Source organism: Manacus vitellinus, unplaced genomic scaffold (genome assembly GCF_001715985.3).
Source record: "Manacus vitellinus isolate BGI_N305 unplaced genomic scaffold, ASM171598v3 scaffold_3_pilon, whole genome shotgun sequence".
In the NCBI taxonomy this organism is placed as follows: Eukaryota; Metazoa; Chordata; class Aves; order Passeriformes; family Pipridae; genus Manacus; species Manacus vitellinus.
The window spans coordinates 1,354,810-1,375,674 of record NW_021940535.1 but is presented as its reverse complement, the minus strand read 5'-3'; the positions used below and the strand labels follow the sequence as shown (position 1 = coordinate 1,375,674).

General features: G+C 37.1%; 1 protein-coding gene across 1 annotated transcript in view; it reads right to left on the bottom strand.

Moving 5' to 3' along the window:
* The window catches only part of POU6F2 (POU class 6 homeobox 2), a 302,709-nt gene extending 282,334 nt beyond the window's left edge, over window positions 1-20,375 (bottom strand). Inside the window, exon 1 of the mRNA XM_008921312.2 lies at window positions 20,132-20,375. Coding sequence (XP_008919560.2) covers window positions 20,132-20,236 — 105 coding nt within the window. The 5' untranslated portion in view covers window positions 20,237-20,375. The remainder of the gene's footprint in view (window positions 1-20,131) is intronic.
* Window positions 20,376-20,865: the final 490 nt, after the last annotated feature.

The window sequence follows — 20,865 nt, the reverse complement described above, 5'->3', positions numbered from 1 at the left end:
TGGAATTAACCCAACTGCAGACCTTTTGTTTACAAATGATTACAGCATTATTATTTGTGCTGTGACTACAAGTATGACGTTCTATAATTCTTCATACCCAAAGAGAAAACTCTCCCAGTTCACATGCAGAGGAAAACACAAGCTACCAGTCAATGAAGGATCAGCCCTCCAGTATCCATCCTCACGTTTTAGCCTAGTTTCATCATCTCAAAGATGATATTGGCAGGAGTTACGAAAATAGGATGCTTTGCCCTCCTAGAGAGAAGCTCAGTGGAAACAAACAGCAGAATGGTTGAAGAGGGCTTTTATTTTTTTATTTTTTGTTTAAAACCTTTTAATAAAGTGATGGTAGGAGAGATGGCCTAAGAGGCAGCATCAAGGAGCCTTCCAGCATGGTAAGGCATAGCCCCAGTGTGAGCACAGCAAACACTCTGCTGGCACTAGAGACAGCTGGGCCAAGTACCAAGGGTGAGCATGTGTCAGCCTGGCACCACACAGGCAAACACAGGGCCTCCTGCAGCAGCCACATTATAGCAAGGGCTGGCAGACCTCTCCACCTTGCAGCACTGACACTTATCCCGATTTTTCTTTTGCAACAACCCAGCAGACAGCATTTTACCTACCCCAACAGTACCTCTTGGATCCACTTCCCAATAGCTTTGTGTAATAAAATGTACTCAAGTGACCCATTCCCAGGCCTGGACACACATATGCTCCCACAGTGGAAAGCTTCAACTCTGGTTTCCCCCGAGGACCCTGCTACATGGTGCTATGAAGGTTGCCAGTTCATAAAATTAGTTACAGGAAAACAGTCAAAAAGTTTGCTTTATTTTTTCTAAATATGAGACAAAAAGCAACATCTAGCTGAAAGAGGCTGTCTGCACTTCAAGAGGTTCCCAACAGGAGAGAAAAAAAATATATTTGTTTAGACCCATGAAGTCGAAGGCTTTTCTTTTGGCAAGGGAGCTCCCTACAGATGAGTCTGTCACTTGACAGTATTATTCATGATCAGGCAATATGTTCAGTATTTGTGTCATACCAATATCCAAGGTTTCAATTAATCTCACCTCAGTGTAAGACAGAAGTTTCTTTCACTGCACTGGTTTACTTGGGCTTGGGGCAGAAGGATCTGGCTTGGTTTTTGTGTTCATCTTTGCAGCAACCATCTTTTAAACATATAATGCAACATATAGGCGATAGACTTGAACTGAACCTCTTGGTTAGATGGATTTTTGCTAGGGTTTGAAGACCTTCGAAACCAATATACAAGGGATACTGTAAAAATCACTGAGCACTTGTAATCACTATTAGTTGACAATTAAACAAGTGTGCATCTACTTCAAGTTTATCCTGCTAACTACCAGACTTGAAACACATATCTCTCTAAAAGCCATGGAATTTAACTCAATCTCATGTGAAGGATATCTACAAAGTCTACATGGACTGGGTCTTCCACTTAACTGGTAAAAGTGACACACAAAGGTATTTAATCAATGAGAAGACTCTTTGTCACAGCAGTTAATTTCAACCTCAAAAATGAAATCCACCAGTTTTCAGTTACAATACAGCTGCTTCCTAGCAGATGCCATCTGGACCCTAACTTTTGCTTATAGCTACACCATCAGAAACATGAGAAAATAGCAGATCAGTAACAGCTATATTTTTTGTCATCTGTTGAAAATCCCCATCACGTCCCAAGGAGACAGACAGTAGAGATCTACACTGAAAAGTAACACCAGTGTGAGTAGCATTGTGGCGAGTGTATGAAGGGAGGAAGAGGATGGCCAAGCATCTTTCTCCACAGCAGAAACATCACCTTTTCTTGTGGGACCTGGGTTGGAGGCATGTTACCAACATGGGGTCACTAATACAGGTGCAACTTTGTTATGTATCTCGTGGTGATTGATGGTGGGAGTAATGCTCAGAGTCCCAGCTGGGGACACCTTGGGTCTCCTATGAGCTTTCATCTCCAACTCCCCTGGGATAGCACTGAAGCTACATTGGTTCCCTTTGAAACTCATGGCTTCTTCTGGCCGTTTTATGTGTGGCTGGACAGCCAGAGAAGTGTAAGCAGTAAGTGATCAGAGCTACCTGTAAACTATTGACACTTCCAGGCCCTCTTTGCCCTGGTAAATTTTTTTATGAACAGTATCTGGAAATGTAAAAAACAACAAATGGAGAACTTAAACTTTTTACTGTGAAGCTTATCAAGCCAACTGTTGTCTACAAAAAAACCTGTTTAAGGATGTTAATTTTTAACTTAGATAATTTTAGTATTTTTAAAAATTTGGTATTTGTTGCTGTTACATTATTATGCACCCTAACAAGACAAAGCATTAGAAAAATCAACACCTTTCATTTCACACTATAACTTTGCCTAAAATAACGAAGAAACGTATTACAATAGCCATTGAGGATGGTTGATAAAAAACAACGAACAAACCTACTGTAACACCCCAGGCTTGGCTCACAAGTTCATCAAAGGGGTTTTACATTGAAAATTGGATGGGGCATTGCTCCCAGTGTGCCAGTGACTGACAGTTGCACCAGTGGCTCTCAAGGAGGCAGGGTTATGCGGGAGAGAGCTCAGTCCCACCTTGGTAGAACCCAGTCTGCCCCCTTCCCCACGTCACAGAGTTATTTCAATCCAGTCATAACTTTTTAATAACTTTTTTCAGTCCCTCACACCCATTCCAGATATCATTATGCATATATACTAAGGAATTCCTTGCTGTGAAGAACTACACAACTGGAACTAAAGACAAAGCAGTAATTCTTAAGTCATGAGAACTCAGTTCCTGGGTCTACAAAGGGATGTGATTTTTGGACATGAAACACTTGGCAAGTTCTGAAATTGATGGTCAAAAGGAGGTTCAGATGACATGACCAAAGAAGAGACCTCTACTTACTGATCATTTCCTTGCATTGTCCAGCAGTAATCATTATGAAGTGATTATATATTATTATGAAGTAATATTTGAGGGAAAAAACTCTGTAAAAGTAGAACTTTTTTTACATTATGCTTTTCCCTTCTGAAAGAGTTACATGACCGTCAGTACTTGTTCTGTGAAAAATTCTAATTTCACGGTATTTTTAAAAACTCTTTTTGAGGGAAACATATATCCTCACATACCAGATGATTCAGAATAAAAACCAAAATAATACTTCATATGAGGAAAAAACTTCTTTTGACTATTTTATGTAAATAAGCTGTGCCAAGAGACATGTCCTCCTCCTCCTCTGATGGAGGACAGTTGGAGCGTTTCCTCAAGTTTAGCACATTGCTCTTTTTAGCAAGCCAAAATTTTAGAGTTTTTCATTTCTAATTTACAATTAATTTGCAAGAGTTAACCTCCAGCTTGAATTTTAAAAAAGCTCTTTAAAAAATTATTTGGTTCCAATTGTTATATAATGAAAGGCACAACTTAAGAGTTATTTCCAAGATCTCAGTAAGACTTTCCGGTAGCTCACAGTATTTGCCTTCTTTTATTGTACTTAGAGAGGAAACAGGCTTTAGAATCCCTGTCTCAGATTTTGGCGTATAATTATTAAAATTACTATGTCAGAGCAGTTATATGCCATATGAGAAATTAAGCATCAGGAGACAGACAGGCACCCATTTAAAAGTCTAACCAGGAGGAAGAAACCTACAGACTGACAATTACAAGATTGATAAAACATGCAAGTACATCTGGAAAACTGAACATTCTTTAGGAGTTTCCTTAAATTATGTAGACAGAGATGTGTAAGGCACAAAGTTACAAAGTACAACATCCCTCCAGGTACTGAAACATTTTGCAGTTTTGTGTTGGTCTCCAAATCTAAGAATTTAAAAATTAAGTATCTCATTTATGAGATACTTGTAATTATTTAAATTAAGGAAATGCTTGTAACAATTTTAAATCCTTTCAGGTAGCATTAACTCTACATTAATTCCTAAAAATTGGGATGTGTTATTCCCATTCATACAGCAACAATCTATTTATCAGATCAAAATTACTAACTTCTGAGGAGAAATTAAAAACACCAAAATGTGTTAAATCTGATCTTGAAAAGAGGTATTTTTCTCTTCAGAGGAACTGAATCAACATATAAGGTCCAATTATGTTATATTTATTTAAGGTTTGTAAGCATCCTCAAGTCTGTGTGTCTGTCTGGAAACATGCAGCCAGCACCTTATATGAATGGCCTGAAATTATGTCAGGGGAGGTTTAGTTTGGATACCAGAAGAAGGTTCTTCACCCAGAGGGTGGTTGGGCGTTGGAATAGGCTCCCCAGGGAAGTGGTAACAGCATGAAGTCTGACAGAGTTCGAGAAGGGTTTGGATCAGGCACATGGTGTGACTCTTGGGGATAGTCCTGTGCAGGGCTAAGGGTTGGACTCCATCCTTGTGGGTCCCTTCCAACTCCAGTATATTCTGTGATTGTGTGATTCTGTGATATCTTTTAGATTGTGTAAGCTGTATAACAGAAACAGATAAACAGAAGTAAATCTCTTGGATGTTCAGCAGAAATGAATACATCACTTGTGCATATTCCTGTACAATATTTATGTATAAGCTAATAGATGACATTTGGACAACTCAGCATTAACTGCAAAGGTATGTTCAAGTTGATAAGGACACTTGCCTACCTTCAGCCCAGGGAGCAGAAAGAGAAGACTACTGTGGAAAATTCCCACACGGACCTCATTTACCCATTCAGAGGTCAGGCCATACTCCAGCAAAGGACTGCAGCACACTCTGAGCTTTAAAGTTATAACTGACTTCAGCAGGACTTTTCCCATTACAAGAAGGGCTCAAAAACATTGTGACTAGAACATTACTGAAGCAGATTCATTTGAGCCTGACAGTATATAATTTGAAGAGTGCTGCCATAGTAGTTTTTAAATATCAGACAGAGGGTCCTAATGTACACATTCCAAGAAAATGTGTGTAGTGATACTAAAATATAACATAAAACATAAAAATGTTGTATTGAATATTGCCATAAATGAGATATTTAATTAACAAATGTCTTGTATTGAAAGTTCTTATCACTACTGAAGCAGTGAATGGTTCCAGTAAAATACAGGTACTGCCAGAAAGCAAAAGGGAGCAATTAATAAAGATCCGTCCTTGGAAGATGAGGTTCTTTAAACCACTGAGAATGAGCATTTAGGTTTTGGAGCAGTTAGGGCTTTTTAACTTCCTTCACAGTACCTGGGGTATTGGTCAAAACCTATCTTTGGGAAGTTAGAATTTTTTCCTTAATCTTTGTTCATCAAGATCATTCACAGCAGATTTGGAATTGTTCTATCTTCAGCACAGACTTTCTATACCTGTAACTACCATAAATTCTCCAAGAAATATCAGTTAATGAAAAAAATCCCTGTTGGCTTCAATAAAGTCAGGATTTTCATCCTTTTTCCACTTGTAAAATAAGTGTAATAGATTTTGAGCCTGACAATACAGTAAAGTTGGATAATTGCTCTGTGTTTTATTTAAACAAGTACGCTTCCATTATGGCATTCCTTATGTGGCAAGATAGGGTTTTCTGCTTCAAATTCTCTGCAGTCAATTCATACTTGCTAAGAGCTTACACATTATTTCTATCAAGCTAAAAACAAGAGAGCTTTAGAATGTGGGAGGACTCAGGTAAACAAAAACAGTCCCTCATTAGCAAAGAAATTTTCTCAACTTCAGAAGCAGGACCCTGCTAAAATAGTGATTATTTCTTTACCTTAGGACATGTTCAAAGCACTTTGAATCTTGCTGCAAACTTCAATAGATTTTTGGATTAGGTCCTAATTAGTAATTACACTTGGTCTGACTGTGATCACCATCTCATGATAAAGGCTTGTTTAGCAATATTGTTAATGGCATGTTATCAACAGGATCAGAAGGTTCTGTATTAAAGTAAATGGGACAATGGCATTTTATATTCTAGGTCTTTCTCCTTTGGTACCGGATTGAAGTGGACTGTTTTATCAGATTGAGCTAGAAAACAGCAAATATAGAATGAATGAATGCTTATTATGAAGTGAGTCCAGTACCCCTGAACTCCATCTACTGATGCTGTTACCCACCCAAAGCAGAGTTGCAATACTGGGAAAACACTTGAAAGAGGACAATCTCGTAGATTGGAAAGAGCATCTGGTAGAAACATGGGAGTAAGGAATAGAACAAGGGTTTCAGAAGCTAAACACTACCCCATGTTTCTAAGTACACATTAACATCTGTGATCTATTCTTTAAATGAGAAACACAGTGAAAAAACAGCCTGTACATGTGCATCTACAGAGTTGTGTTTTTTCACCTTTTGGTCTATCAGAGGACAATGGAAATCTTCCACAAAGCACTGCTGATATCCTGTCCAAGCTTCCCACTGGAATTGGTGTGATCCTTCAGACTCCATTGGCAACACATTCTTTACTTTTGTATACACTCTGCCATGTAAAATTGCTAGGCACATATACATATTTTTCCATTTAATCTTACAGATAAGTGAAGGACTCAGAAGCAGAAGATGGTTGCATTGTAAAACACTTCAGAATACATAATTACATTAAAGAGAGATTAATAGAATCATAGAATGTGCTGAGTTGGAAGGACCCAACAGGATCATCAAGCCCAACTCCTGGCCCTGCACAGGACACCTCAAAAATCATACCATGTGCCTGAGAGCATTGTCCAAATGCTTCTTGAACTCCAGCAAGCTTGGTGCTGTGACCACTACCCTGAGGAGCCTGTTCCAGTTCTCAACCACCCTCTGGATGAAGAACCTTTTCCGGATATCTAACCTAAATGTCCCCTGACACAGCTTCATGCTGTTCGCTCGAGTCCTGTTTCTGGTCATAAAAGTGAAGAGATCAGTGCCTGCCCCTCCACTTCCCCTGGTGAGGATGTTGAAGACTGCAGTGAGGTCTGTCCTTCAGTCTCTAAGCTGAACAGACCAAATGACCTCTGCCGCTCCTCATACAGCTTCCCCTCCAGACCCTTCACCATCCTCATGGCCCTCCTTTGGATGTTCTCTAATAGCTTAGTGTCTTTTTTATATTGTGGGGCCCAAAACTGCACAAACTATTCAAGGTGAGGCCACACCAGTGCAGACACACTGATATAATATTATTCAAACATAAAGCTCTTTGATGTACACGTTGTCTACAGGTGGAGAGCAAAAAAGCAGTGGTAGTGAATGGTAATCGTAGGAAACTCAACACGTTTTCTGTTGAGAAGGAAGCTTGTTAGCAATATTGTAATACAATACTTGATGCAGCACAGCAAAAGACAAATTCTCAAAATCATTCAGTTTTTACCTGACTGTGATTCTGTTTAGCCTAAAAGGAATTTTGCAAGTGGTAGTTTGAAAGCTGAGTTTGAGGATGAAACCAGCTTTCTCATCTTTGCAGTTTAAATGTCAAAACCTTCATCAGGCTGTTGGAAAAAGAACCCAATATGAAAAAGATTAAACCCATACCCTTGTATGCGCTGCCAGAATAATTATTTTTTTGTTCCTCCTTTTAAAAACAGCTTTCAAAACTCTCTAATAATATCCTATTTTTTCATCTTTCATATATCTTTCCTCTTTGAAGGAAAGTTTTCCACCTATCAAAAAATGGTTGGTTTGTTGGAGGTTTTTTTCAGCCTTTAAACAACAATCCATGGAAAAGTCAGACACTACAAAAACTAAGAAAAATGAACCGCACACTTTTTCCAAATTTGAACTACATGCAAAATCACAGAATCATTAGGGTTGGAAGGGACCTTTGGAGATCATCTAGTCCAAATGTCTGCCAAGGTAGGTTACACAGGAATGCATCCAGGTGGGTTTTCAATGCCTCCAGAAAGGGAGACTCCATGACCTCCCAGGGTAGCGTGTTCCAGTGCTCTGCCAGACTCAATGTAAAGAAATTCTTCCTCATGTTGAGCTGGAACTTCTTGTGTTTTAGTTTCTGGCCGTTACTTCTTGTCCTGTCGCTAGGCACAATGGAAAAGAGTCTAGTACCATCCTCTTGACACCCACTTTTATTTATACGCATGAGGCCCAGCTTCCTCAGTCTCTCCTCATAAGAGAGATGCTCCAGACCCCTAATCATCTTTATGGCCCTCCACTGGACCCTCTCCAGTAGCTCCTTCTTTCTTGTACTGAGGAACTCAGAACTGGACACAGCACTCCAGATGTGGCCTCACTAAGGAGGAGTACAGGGGGATGACCACCTCTCTCAACCTTCTGGCCACACTCTTTTCACACTCTTACAAGCTGGAGAAGAGGCTATATCTTTTTCATGGATTTCTGATCTGTATTTCATAACTCTGATTTAGGAAGCAACTCAGAAAGAAATTATAATCTTTTAACCTTGGTTACCCAAATGTTTCCTGACGTGGGACTACAGTGTGAAGTGACTCAGTGATACACATACATACCCCAGATATCAATGTGAGCTTTCCCATGAAATCCATTCTTATGAGATCATTCGTGAGGGGGAAAAAAGAATTAGTTTAGTAAAACTTAATAAAATAATACTTCTTTTTCTCTAGCTTGAAGGGGAGAAATGAAAACATGAAAAGGGAGATTAAAATATATACTTTATCCTCCCATGCTTTATTCTCCTATGTTTATGTTGGAGACAGCTGCAGATGCAGTGAGTGTCCAAGGTGGCACTTACCAAGCTGAAGTTGATCCAACACAGAAAGGCACTGACCAAGAAACAAACTGTCTTTTAGAAAAGCAATTTCAAAAAAAGTCATTAAATCACATTGAGGGACGGATTGACCCCACAGCAAGCAACATCTTTGCTAACAGAACAGTTCTGAATGTAAGTCACTTTTAGAGACAGCTTCATAGATTTGTTCTTGGTTTGTAACCTTTATCTGAAACATTGTGGGCCCCAATTTGCCACCAGACAATGTGGCCAATCTACTTTCAGTTAAGGAATAAAAATAGAATTAAGAGGATTAAGATTAATGGTGAAACTGCTAAAAGTTTTGCAAAGAACTGATACAGAACAGGAAGGTGACGGGACTGAGCCCTGCTTTTAAGCTTGTCTCAGTTCTTGCTGCACCACTACCACAATAAATAGCACAAAGATACTGTGGAATTGGTGCTGCTGGAGTTTTTCAGGAAGCACTTATACAAATACCTGTTAGATGTGACTCAGATAAGCTGATTCTGTCTATGTGCAGAGGACTTTCTGAGGTTCCTTTCACAGCTTTATTTTCTTTGAATCTTTAGGACAAGTAGCTGTTTAAAGTTGCTAAGTAAACATGTGCCAACCACATTTATCAGAGGCTTGGAATATAATCAAGGATGGGTGGTTTGTCACAGGATACACAAAGAGACATCTCAAGCCCAATGCTCCTACTTGTCATCAAATTCAGAGTTTTGCCCTAATTATGATGTATTTTTAAAATGGGTAAAACTACCCCATATTTCCCTAACTTCCTTGGGAACCACTGAAGTATTTTAGGTAAAATTGCCTTCAAAAGTACTCAGGAAGAGTTAGCCAACCAGGTGGAAACACTAATAGCAGCAGCAGCAGCAAAGGTCTTAAAATAGGAAATACTGAGCTACTTCAATTATAGAAGGTTCTACAAGCCCTGCCAATAATTTTCCCGTAGGCTCTCACAAAACAGGGAAGCAAAGAAAGAAATATCTCACAACTTCACAGAATCCCTTAAGCCTCCTACATTCCCATTTGAGAGGGATTATGAAATAAAATGGAGTAGGAAGCTTCCCAAAATTTCAAAGAAAACTCGTGGGTCAACCTTCAAATTCCTATTTTAATATTTTTTCCCATATCTGACTAAATTTTTAAGATATTCCCCATTAGCATAACTGTCATTCTTTGTTTTGCTTTTCTCTCTTTGTTAGCTGTATTTATTCACCCTTTGACTTGGAGTTGAAGAATTCAACTGGCAATATAAAGTATAGAAAGAGAGAATTTAATTGACATTAATTCCTACGAATTTCATTTGTTTTCTTTTTCACTAATCCAGGTATACTAACTGAATAATGCTTTGGAAACATAGATCTTTGATAAATGTCACAGTGAGCAACACTGCAGCACATGGGGTAAAAAAGGAGAAAAGAAAGGGAGAGAACTAGATTAAGCCTTTTGTTTTAAGCATAGTAATTTTAAAACCAAATTGAGAAAGCATCTCTGACTACTCTGGTTTGAGTGGTGCTCACTTACCTTCCTTTCATGTTTTCATTACTGCCAGCAAAGGTATAGATGGAGTATTTGGACCTGTCACCTTGTCTGTTAATGGATATCTATTTGTAGCTAAATAAGGCTTACTCCTTCTTCTCTTCCCCAGTCTGACTTCTGCCTATCCCTTTTGCATTTGCATCTGAAAAAAAATGGAAATTCGGTTCCATCTATCTGGAACCTATCCCGATTTACATCATGGTGGATTTCTACCATTCATGGAAGTAAAAAAGAACTTTGAAGTACACATAAATAAATTACTCTTACATGTACTTTACAGCTGGTTTGTACTTCCAGATGGTATAAAGTAGCATCAGGCTACTGTCTCCAGGGGCTGAGATTCTCAAAAAGGAAAATAACCAAACATAAATACTAAAAAAATGAAAAAACTAACAGTTATTTTTAATGAAACTTTTCAGGTGCCAATTTCAGTCTTGTTTTTCCAGAATTAAGGGAAATAACATGAGCATTTTTACAGTTTGGTCTGCAGGACTGACTGAGGGGGAAAAAAAAGACCAGTTAGGATAGAATATAATTAATATCAGTCAGAATGGAGTACACTAGATTTAATTTTAGTGTTCTTCTCTTTTGCTTTCTGTGCCTTCTTTCAGGCTAGCTTGGGAAGCACTAATTAATCAAACATTGTAAACTACACTAGTAAATTTGCTCATGTAAGGGCTTCTGAATCTGATGGAACAAGCTTAAAGGCTTCTGGTGATCATGTTTGTCCAAATGTAACTCTGTTTAGCTTCAAAGATTTACTTCTGATGAATCCTGATAAACATGAGATTGAAAAGAGACCCTAAGAACACATCCTGAACATGTTAAACATCTGTTTGAAGTTTAGTGTGCTTTTATATTCTTAGGGAAATATGAGGCTACTTTGCAGCTTTTCTTTTTTAATTCAGAATGTAACTGAAATTCACCTACATCGCCTAATGTTTGTTGTATGAGAAATGAATGATATCACAAGACCAATGAGGCAAAAAAATTCGCAACACACTGGCCAGATTAAAAGCACAGATCTTTGTATATTTCTTAATTCAATAAAATGCTGTGGTACTTCATGGTCAGAAGGAAATATGCCCTCAGCAGCGTCTGTTTCTTCTGTGTCCTTCATGAGAGTCAAAGGGTATTTTACAATCCAATCCAATGCTGGATATAACCTTTTAAATAAATAAACCATGGTTTAAGGATTTAGAAAGCACTGGATCAAAGAATGTAATCTTTGAGATCTAATAACTACAGTGATGGGTCTAGCATAAGGACATGAGCAGAATAGAACAAAGGTTTGCTGAATATCCACAGTGCCTCTTGGGTTAAAATTCATTACAGAGTCACTCTAAATCCCCAGTTAAGGGGTAACCCTAAATTTCTCTTCTTGCTAAAATCCAACACGAACTTAAAAAATAAAAAACCTCAGTGTATTTAGGGGAAGAAACTCCAATCTTCAGCATGTTTTTTTGTTGTTTGATTATTCAAAATCCAGGTCTTATTTTCCAAACACCTGCCAATTTCAGGTGCAGCTTTCAGGTTTTTGGCTACACACCCCAAAACACAAACACACACAAATGCTGAGACATCTGCTCTCCAGGATTAACTGAGTGGAAGTGGAGAACAGGCTTTTTTTTTTCCAGCTGTACATGTCTATATCCCATTGAAACTAGGGGAGATAAAAGCCCTTAGCATTGCATTGTCTAATGCACAATACCATGTTCATGTGAGCTTTCCCAATAAGTTGTGGGAATACTTGTGGATGTGCTCAAATGGTGCCATGATTACCCTTTAAATAAGCAATATCACTAAACAAAACAAACAGATAATTGTGTACAGAGCTATTGCAAACCCTTCATATGCTGTTTAGAGTAGTCCAGCTTGTCTTCTGTGAGGTTTTGAAATTGTAAGCTTTGCTCACCAAGTGGCACATCCAAGGTTTTCTTGCCTACTTTGGTGAGCAGCTGCAGCAGGTGGTGAATACTGCATCCAGGACTGATGGACAAATCTTATCTTTTTTTGTTTCTCACCATGGGCATTGCAACATGCAAGCCATCACTTCTGCCTACTATTCAACTAGCATCTTGTCAAATCTGGCTGCAAGATTAAGCTTCCCCCAATTCTGAATTCAATATTGCAACCCTAAGGACATAAGAATCAAGCTGGAACATTCTGGGTTTTGGGATTGTTTTTTTCCCTCTTAATGGACAAAATTGTTTCTGCTCGAAGATCACAGTTTGCCCAGACTATAATGATAAATCATCGTGACTGACACTAAGCTAAATGAGTTTGATGCTTTCTGCTTTATTCTTCCACATTAGAAGCCACTTTTACATTTGCCACAACTTTCAACTTCTGCTCCAAAATACTAGGATCTTCTCACATGCAGATATTATTTTTGCTTTGTACAGTTCATTTGAAGAATGTGAAGCACATTTTGTGCATAGAAAGGGATGGGTGCAGTGAAGGGAAGGTAAGACTTAATGACCTGGAATCCTGTGATAGCTGTTTTTTTCCTAGAGCAACATAATTCTTCTTTATTCCAGATTATTTTATTTCACTCCAACAGAGTCCCACCTAACAAAGCTGGGGGGAAGTCTAGGATTCTGGAAGTATTCAGCACTTGGCAGCATTTGGTTCTAGTACCACCAGTTATAGCCATCATGACAGTATTTCAGAAATACCAGACTTAACCACTGTCAGAATTATTTACATCTGTAGTCCTTTTTTTATTGTTATTATTTTTAAAGGTGGATTTGGTAACAATCAGGCACAGTTCTCCACTGTTATAATTAAAAAACCAAAAAATAATCACAGCCTTTATTGTGATATGCTGTGAAAAATGAAAGCTGATGCTAGTTTCCCATTGATGGGAGACAATGAAACAAGGACATGAAACAAGGATATGAAACATTCTAGTCTTTAATATTGTTGCTTCAGTCTTAGTCTATGCTGCAAATTTATATTTAGTCATTCATTTTCTGCAAAAAAAGACAACTTCCAGAAACAGGTTAAAGCTGTCAGTTTTTTACTCTGCTAAAACTTCATTGCACTTGAAACATGAGAAAAGCTCAAATAAAAACTGAGTTAGAGCTCCACAAGTTGGCTCAGAAAGCGGAAAAGCAGTTAGAGATGTAAACAGTTTAGCAGAAAGTACGACATTCTGATACAGAATCAGTATCACTTATGTCCAACAGCAACTGTTGTGTAATACTATTAAAATTACTTTCACTAAAATGTTTGCAAAAACCTCATGTTCTGTTATTTTCTATTTCTTGAAACTCGTTTCCATAACAGGGGGTGGCTAAAAAAACACTTTTGTCTTTTACCGTTGCCCCCATAATATTTCCCTTTTGGAAGTGCCATTACACAGCTGGATTGTGTCTTCTAAACACACTTGAATCTGAGATCCTTGAAAATGCTAGAAACTTATAAAATAAAAATTACGTTATGGAATCAGTGACTGAAATAGAATGCAGTTCCATTTTAACACAGTTTTGGTTTTTTGTCCTTTTTCTTCAGGTCCTATTTCCTTTTACAATGCCCTTCCCCATTTGTGGGTTCAGAGCTCTCTCGAGTGTGATTTTGCAGCACTGCTTATCAAATTATTGGATTTCTTTTACAGTAAGGTGGCACAGGAAAGCCCACCAAGACAAGACCTATGTGTTTTGACAAGAACAGCTATAAGAGTCCTACCCTGTAAATTCTCATTCACATGTGAAAGATTGTTTGGAATAAAGATTTTTGCATTCCCTATCTCTCTACTCACCCTTTTTTTATTAAACTTTCTCCTACTACCACTTTTAGGAATGGCTAGAAATTTAGAACAGTCTCTTGATCTTCGAAATTTTCTTTTGATCTAACAGTTAGATAAAGCTCTACTACGGAATAGCACTACCAGTGAACAGAGAATCAGCAGCAAATATCAACAACTAATATTTCTCTTTTGAAGAGGAAGTACTACACATCACAGCGGTTTCAAAGCCAATGTCAAAACAAAACCCCTGAAGCTATAGTCCATTTACCTGTAGCCCTGATATCCTCAAAAAGTAAAAGTGTTCATGACTTTTGAGTTACTATCTTTAATCCTAATAATCAGTTCTAATTGTAAATCAGTTTGCATAACAATTATTTAGTTAGCATTTAAGCCAGACTTTGCTATATTTATCAGCAACAGCAGTAACTCAATAGGCAAGTTGGACCAGATCCTGAAAAGTGTTACATACACAAGGAATCCCGTCGAATTCAGTATCATACTGTGCACTTGAAGATTCAGCAAATGCAGACTTCTTTTATGGGCTTAAGTGATTTGCTGACCACCTTTGAAGTACACACTTAAGTCTAGTTAAGTTTAGTGGTAGATAAACATGCATATATTCTAAACTATATGATCTGAGGTTCTTCCTGTCATTTTTACAATTTCAGAGTAAAAAAACTGCATTACAAACAAATGCTGCTGAATAATGCAAATCACAGAAAAAAAGAATATTTTGCCATGTCCTAATCTAATGTTGAAAGTGCTGTATACAATTTCTCTTCGATTGTCATTTTATTTTCTTCCATTAGAGTTGCAGTTCAGATCAGAGAAGAAAAATAAAAGCTACAGGTCAGTGCAAGATAAGAGGTTCAGCACAGTCACTTCTATGTACTGTACATACAAAAATGGCCCAGATTGATATTTAGTTTATCAGTCTAGAATCTAGGAAACATAACAGAGGTACTCAAATGTAAATACATTGCCAAAAGATAATAATCTACATCACTGGAGGAGTGTCACTTGCCCAGCAATTTAAAGGTCATCTGACATACTTTATTTTTCTCTTACAATTATAATATAGTGAATATACATAGAGTGTGCATCACAGCTTTTTTAAAAATTAGACCTCTAAATTGGCCTGGCTCACAAGCTAGCAGATGAGACAGCAGAGTAGTACAGAACAGAAAAGAATAAAGAAATTCCATAAGAAAAAAAAATATTAAAGATGTTTTTAGAAGGTTGATTTCAATTAAACTCCAATTTTGGTGTGAAAAGATGACAAATTTTTTTAAGCATGAATCAGAATGAAAAAAAATCCATCTTTTCTGTTGTAAAAACAGAAGTCAACAGAAAAATGCATTCTTTTGCTGGAATCTAGGCCTAGGACCAAAGAGTTTACATATATTAAATTAATGAGATCCAAACTTCTCTACAACAAATATTTATACTGTAAAATATCACAGCCACATTCCTGCATATCCTTACAATAATAATTCTTAGGGACACAGTATTCTAGAGCGTATACAACAGCGGGTTTCTGCAAAGATGGAATGCTTCATTATCAGAGTATCGGCTTGTTCATAAATATTAAAAAGTACATTTTTGAAGTTTTTCAAACATAATTCTCATTGTTTCATTGTCTCTCTGCTACTGAAAACAGCAGCCAGTGCGTACCTGTCCAGAAATATCTCTCTCGCAGTCTTGAACTGCAGAAAACCACTGCTGGTGACTGTAAAGAACAACAATGTCTGTGCTGGACATACACTAAGCAGACAAGGGGACAAGTAGTCTGACCTTACTTATGCAAGTAGTCATGCTTACAGTGATGGGTCTAATTCTTGCTAGAAAGAAGGGGATTTGTCCCAAACTGCAGACGAAAGGATGCAATTCCCTGGTGTCTTATAAAAGTGGGTCTTAAATTTACTTGTAAGATGGTTCTTTTGCTTGCATATGTTATAGGCAATTCTTTATATTTGATTAAAGATTGAAACAGGTATTCCAGGAGAAAAAGTCCTCTACTACTACAAGAAAAATCACTTAGAGATTGCTCAAGACAAACTAACATTATAGATGTGATCTTCATTTGGTAAAAATTAAACTCCTGTACATGGATTAATCTGCTTTATAAAATAATACTGGCAACAGATCAAACTTCTGAAAAGTGACCCATGAGTTACAGAAAGGAAGGGCTTTTCTGAAACACTATCCCCCTGTTCTATTTTTGTTAATCATTGGGAAGAACACAAAACAAAATTTAGAAAAAAGGCAACAAACTGAAACAGACCCACATTGGTTGCAACAATGTATCAGTTTCACAAACTGGGCTTCAAATCAGCACTCTCTATGGGAAAAGAGCATGTTTACCTTTGCATAAATAGCATTTACTACTGGTGAGATCATATGGAGGATACCACTGAAATACAGAAAATAAACACACTTAACTTTTAGAAAGAGAACTCCAACATAGCAATAATAACTGCAAACACATGCTTATTTGAAGAAAAATGTTACCTAAGTTTCTTCCTCTCAATATACAGAGATCTAATTTAAGCTGCCCCCCTCCCCTTCCCGTTTTACTATATTTGCAAGAACCAGTGAACACAGAAATGTGCAGCCAGCCTGGGCCCTCAGGCCGGTGGATCAAGATGGCAGGCTGGCCTGGGCTCCCCCAGGGATAGCAGAGCCAGAAGGGTGATTGGACACAGTGACCTGTCTGCATGAGATGAGACAAAAACAGGAGGGCTGTAATGCTGATGAACTAACCTGTCACTCACAAGCTCAGGTCTGAAAAAAAAAAAAAAAAAGGAAAAAGAAAATACAAAGGAAAAAAAAAAAAAAAGAAAAAAAAGATGGAGAGAGAAAAAAAAGAAGAGAAACGTATAGTACAGGTTTTAGAAACCATACAAGGTGGAGAAATTACAGCATAATTGGAATAATTAGATGACACATTTAATTACCTGTTCATTCAGATATATAAGGAATATGGCATAAAAATCCAGCCAATAGTTTCCATAAGATCAAAACACAATTGAAGAAATAATGGGTATTATCGTTCAGCGTGCAAGGAAGGATGCTACAGACTATTGCTGGCAGGAATCGGGGTTTCATGCCAAACACTCCAGTTATGAATCAAAATCACAATGAGCAATGAGCTTCTAGATCTTGACACACTAGGCAAGGAGGTTGTTCTTCAGAGTAGTTGACTGTTTTATTGCTTGCTTGGGGGAGGAAAGATCCAGAGGGAAGGCTCACAAGCAATTCTGCACCCTGTGTCCAGTACACCCAGGTGCTAGGTAATGGTCAGGATTGTAGCACTCTGCCCATCATTGACATCACCAGTGGGAGCCACTGTGGACACTGGTGGTGAGAGACAGATGAAATCCAGATTTTTTTAAAAAAATTGGAAAATGCATTTAATGATGAACAAGTATTTGGTGTTCAAAATACCTTTAAATCAGTATGCTCCTGCTATTACATTCATGTCATACACAAACTAGTGTTTGAACTACAAATAACTGCTAGTGTTTCAGATCTCCATTACATCAGTGTTATATATGTATGGTTTGGATTTTTAATTAGGCAACTTCACACTCCATTAGCGGTAAACAAGACTGAGTTTAAAGCTACACCTCCAAGATTAGCCAAAAAAAAAAATTGTTCTCATGGCTGAAGAAAAACACAATTCTGAAATAAAAAGACAAAATGATAAACATTTATTTAAGTTTTTGCTTTTGAAGGTTTGAAAGTTAACAAAGACTTTTAAGAACTTTTTCTAGTAGCATCGGGAAATAAAAGTGTCTTCTAAAAATATGTAACAACCAACTATGCAAATCTTTATTATTTATCACTACTAAATATAGACTTACAGTGTGGAAATGTTTTCTGGCATAAGGTTTGCCTTCTGATAGTTATTTTCTATGAAATTTCATAGAGAAAAGTCTATTTCTATTTTCAGCAATGTATGGTAATTATACTGATTGCTCTGAGGTTCCAAAGTTTTAACTAACTCTTTTATTACACAACTAGAAGATATATAATTTTTTATCAGAAAAAAAATTTAACTTTTTGTTCTATCTTAACACATACCTAATAACAACTGAACACTGGACAATTAATCAAAAACAAAAACATACTTGAAAATTTTGTGGACTTGTGAACACACTTGGATGTGCACACTTACACATATGATATGTAAATATGCACACACAGAGATCTAAAAAAAAGGTTTGCAAACCTAAGAGTAAATTTCAGAATAATAATTACAAATTCTGATGTAAATCCCAAAAGAAGTTAGTCACCTAGAATAGCTAAATGTATTTTTCTTTGAAGTCCATGTTTTTGCTACTGATTTTAGGAAATGAAATACACTAACACGTGATATAAACATTTTTGCAGACATTCACTGAACTTTTTTTAATTGATGAAATATGGAATGTTACACACAGAAAAAAAAAAAATCCTTCTATCTTTTCCAGCCTCAAGATCACTTTCTGAGTGCTGGTAAGCTTTCAATATAAAATAGCTAACTTACACTTTCTTATATGCCAAAAAAGTTACATTAAAGAGATATTGCTAGCTTTGCGATTTATCAATGTTTCAGCGTACATTTTCTGTCAAGTGTATTTGCTCAAAACCTTACCATTGTATCTGCCTTTGTATCATTAAATATATATCTTTAAGACTGACCAAATAAAACAAAAAGATAATTAACACACTCTAAAATACATATTTTCACATAATGTAGTACTAGCAAACATGCCCCGCTTTTTAGGCAGAAGTCAGCCTAATAGAAAGCTGTTAATGTTTGGAGGATTTTTATAAAAAATGTATCTTCTATTTTTAAAATATTTAAAGCAATAAAAGTCTATGGTAAACATGGTATTACATATTTGACATTTTCCACCCAGAAATGCATTACTGTGTACGATGGTATTAATAAACCATGTGCTTTGAGGGACTTCTGTGCTTTGACATAATTTAGTTGAAAACAGCGTGTAGAATGCATATTTTTCCACCATCGTATCAGCATATAGAAAACAAATACTATGTCATCACCTCAGCAGCATGCATTCACTATATTGGAAACATATGCAAAAAACCAAAAACTTTTGAGAGTTCAGAAAATTCCCTTTACCAGAGACTGATTTACAAACCAATGGTTAATGACAAAGTGTTGAGCACTTAAAATTTTGTTAGAAAAACAAAAACAGGCACCCTCATCTGACTCCGACTGCATTCATAGGAAAACAGCCCTCCCTGTTCATCAGAACAAAATAATTTAATTTCTTTCCCCACTTCAGGTTATTATTTGAAGCAAATGAAAAGACAATGATTCTTCTCTCTTCTGGCTAAAGCTCAAAACAGCACGGTTAAAACACACATATAAAACCTACAGACTTATCAGAAATCACAAAACAGAAAGAGAAGGACTCACTGACCCATTTGGAAGACAAAGACGACAAAACGGAAAAGCTCTAAAAATCAGCTTGTGAGGCCTTTGAGAGATATTCTTCTGGCATTTCATCACAGCAGCCCCAGACCAGTTCACTTCCCTGGATACAGGGAGGGAGAACTAAATAGAGCTGTTTATTAAAGCTGTTGTGCTGGATTGCATTAGGAAGCACGAGCAGACCACCTGGACCTTTCAGATTGTGGCAGTGTTTAATTTGCAGGCTGCCCCTCTGCAGCAGCAGAGACTACTACATTTACCAAGCTCAATCACACATTTCTGGATTAGGAGTAAAAGAAGAAAAAATAAAAAATAATAATAATTTTGAAAAAGCCACAGCCTGTAGTACAGGAAAACAGTCAATATAGAAATAATGAATAGCATTAGAAATAGAAAGCAACTCCCCAGCAAACATAACAGTTTCACTCCTCAGTTCTTCTCCTTCAGCACATTTAAACAAAATAAAACAGCAAATTATTAAATTCATTGATTTGGTAAAGCTCAGACTAAATTATAAACGGGGTTTATTAGAAGAAAAGCTTGGTAATTTAGGTTTATCTAGTGATTCCCTGGCCAGATTATTGTGGTTCTTTTGCCTTTCTCACTTTCAGTACTACACTTGCTGGTAGCTGAAGATACAGATAGAAAGATGGTACTGTAAATATGAATTATGTGAATCATATGGTTAGACCCTTGTGAAAAAAAAAAAATAAAAGGGGAGTTGAGAAATGGCTGACTCCATACCTGACCAATTACAGCTTGCATGGTCCCTGTGTCCTGCTGAGCTGAAAGATCGCAATCCATCATATGTAGTCTTTGAAAAGGAGAATGGGGGTTTCTGGCATGCATCTGTCAATCAACTTCTGCACTCACAACCATCACCAAAAGCAAGAGAAAAAAAGTCAAGCTGCTCCACCAAATAGGATGAAACAGTCATGTGACCTTCAGCACACTCACACACATACATACTTCCATGGAACGTATGAATTTTCTGCAGATATGAAATGACATTGACAAATACCCAATACCAAGTAAATAAAGTGAGACAAACAGCTACTCACCAAAGAGAAAACACTTGCTGTAATCTTCAGCCTAAAGATTTAATATACCTAAAAGGTATTTTAAGCCAAGGGTTTTCTTTTGAGCCTAAACTTTTCAGATAAGGTGATATGATTTTATATATGCAGACAGTGGTCAGAACTTTAACCCCTTGTGTTCTCTTGCAGCCTCTATTTTTATTCCCTCCTTTATAGTTCTACTTTATGGCTGTTTGAGTTCTTGATTTTTTTTTTCTTTAAGTTTCTTTTGTGTAAAAGTGAAGTAGATTGTGTTGCCTTCTTCGAATGTGCACAAATTATAAGAACTAGACAGAAGAAAATTGCTAACAGGAGAAAAAGGAGCAAGGGCTGAGAAACCTGTGTCTGTAGTCACAAGCCAAAACATGTCTCACTGCTTTACTCCACCAGAAGTCAAATGTT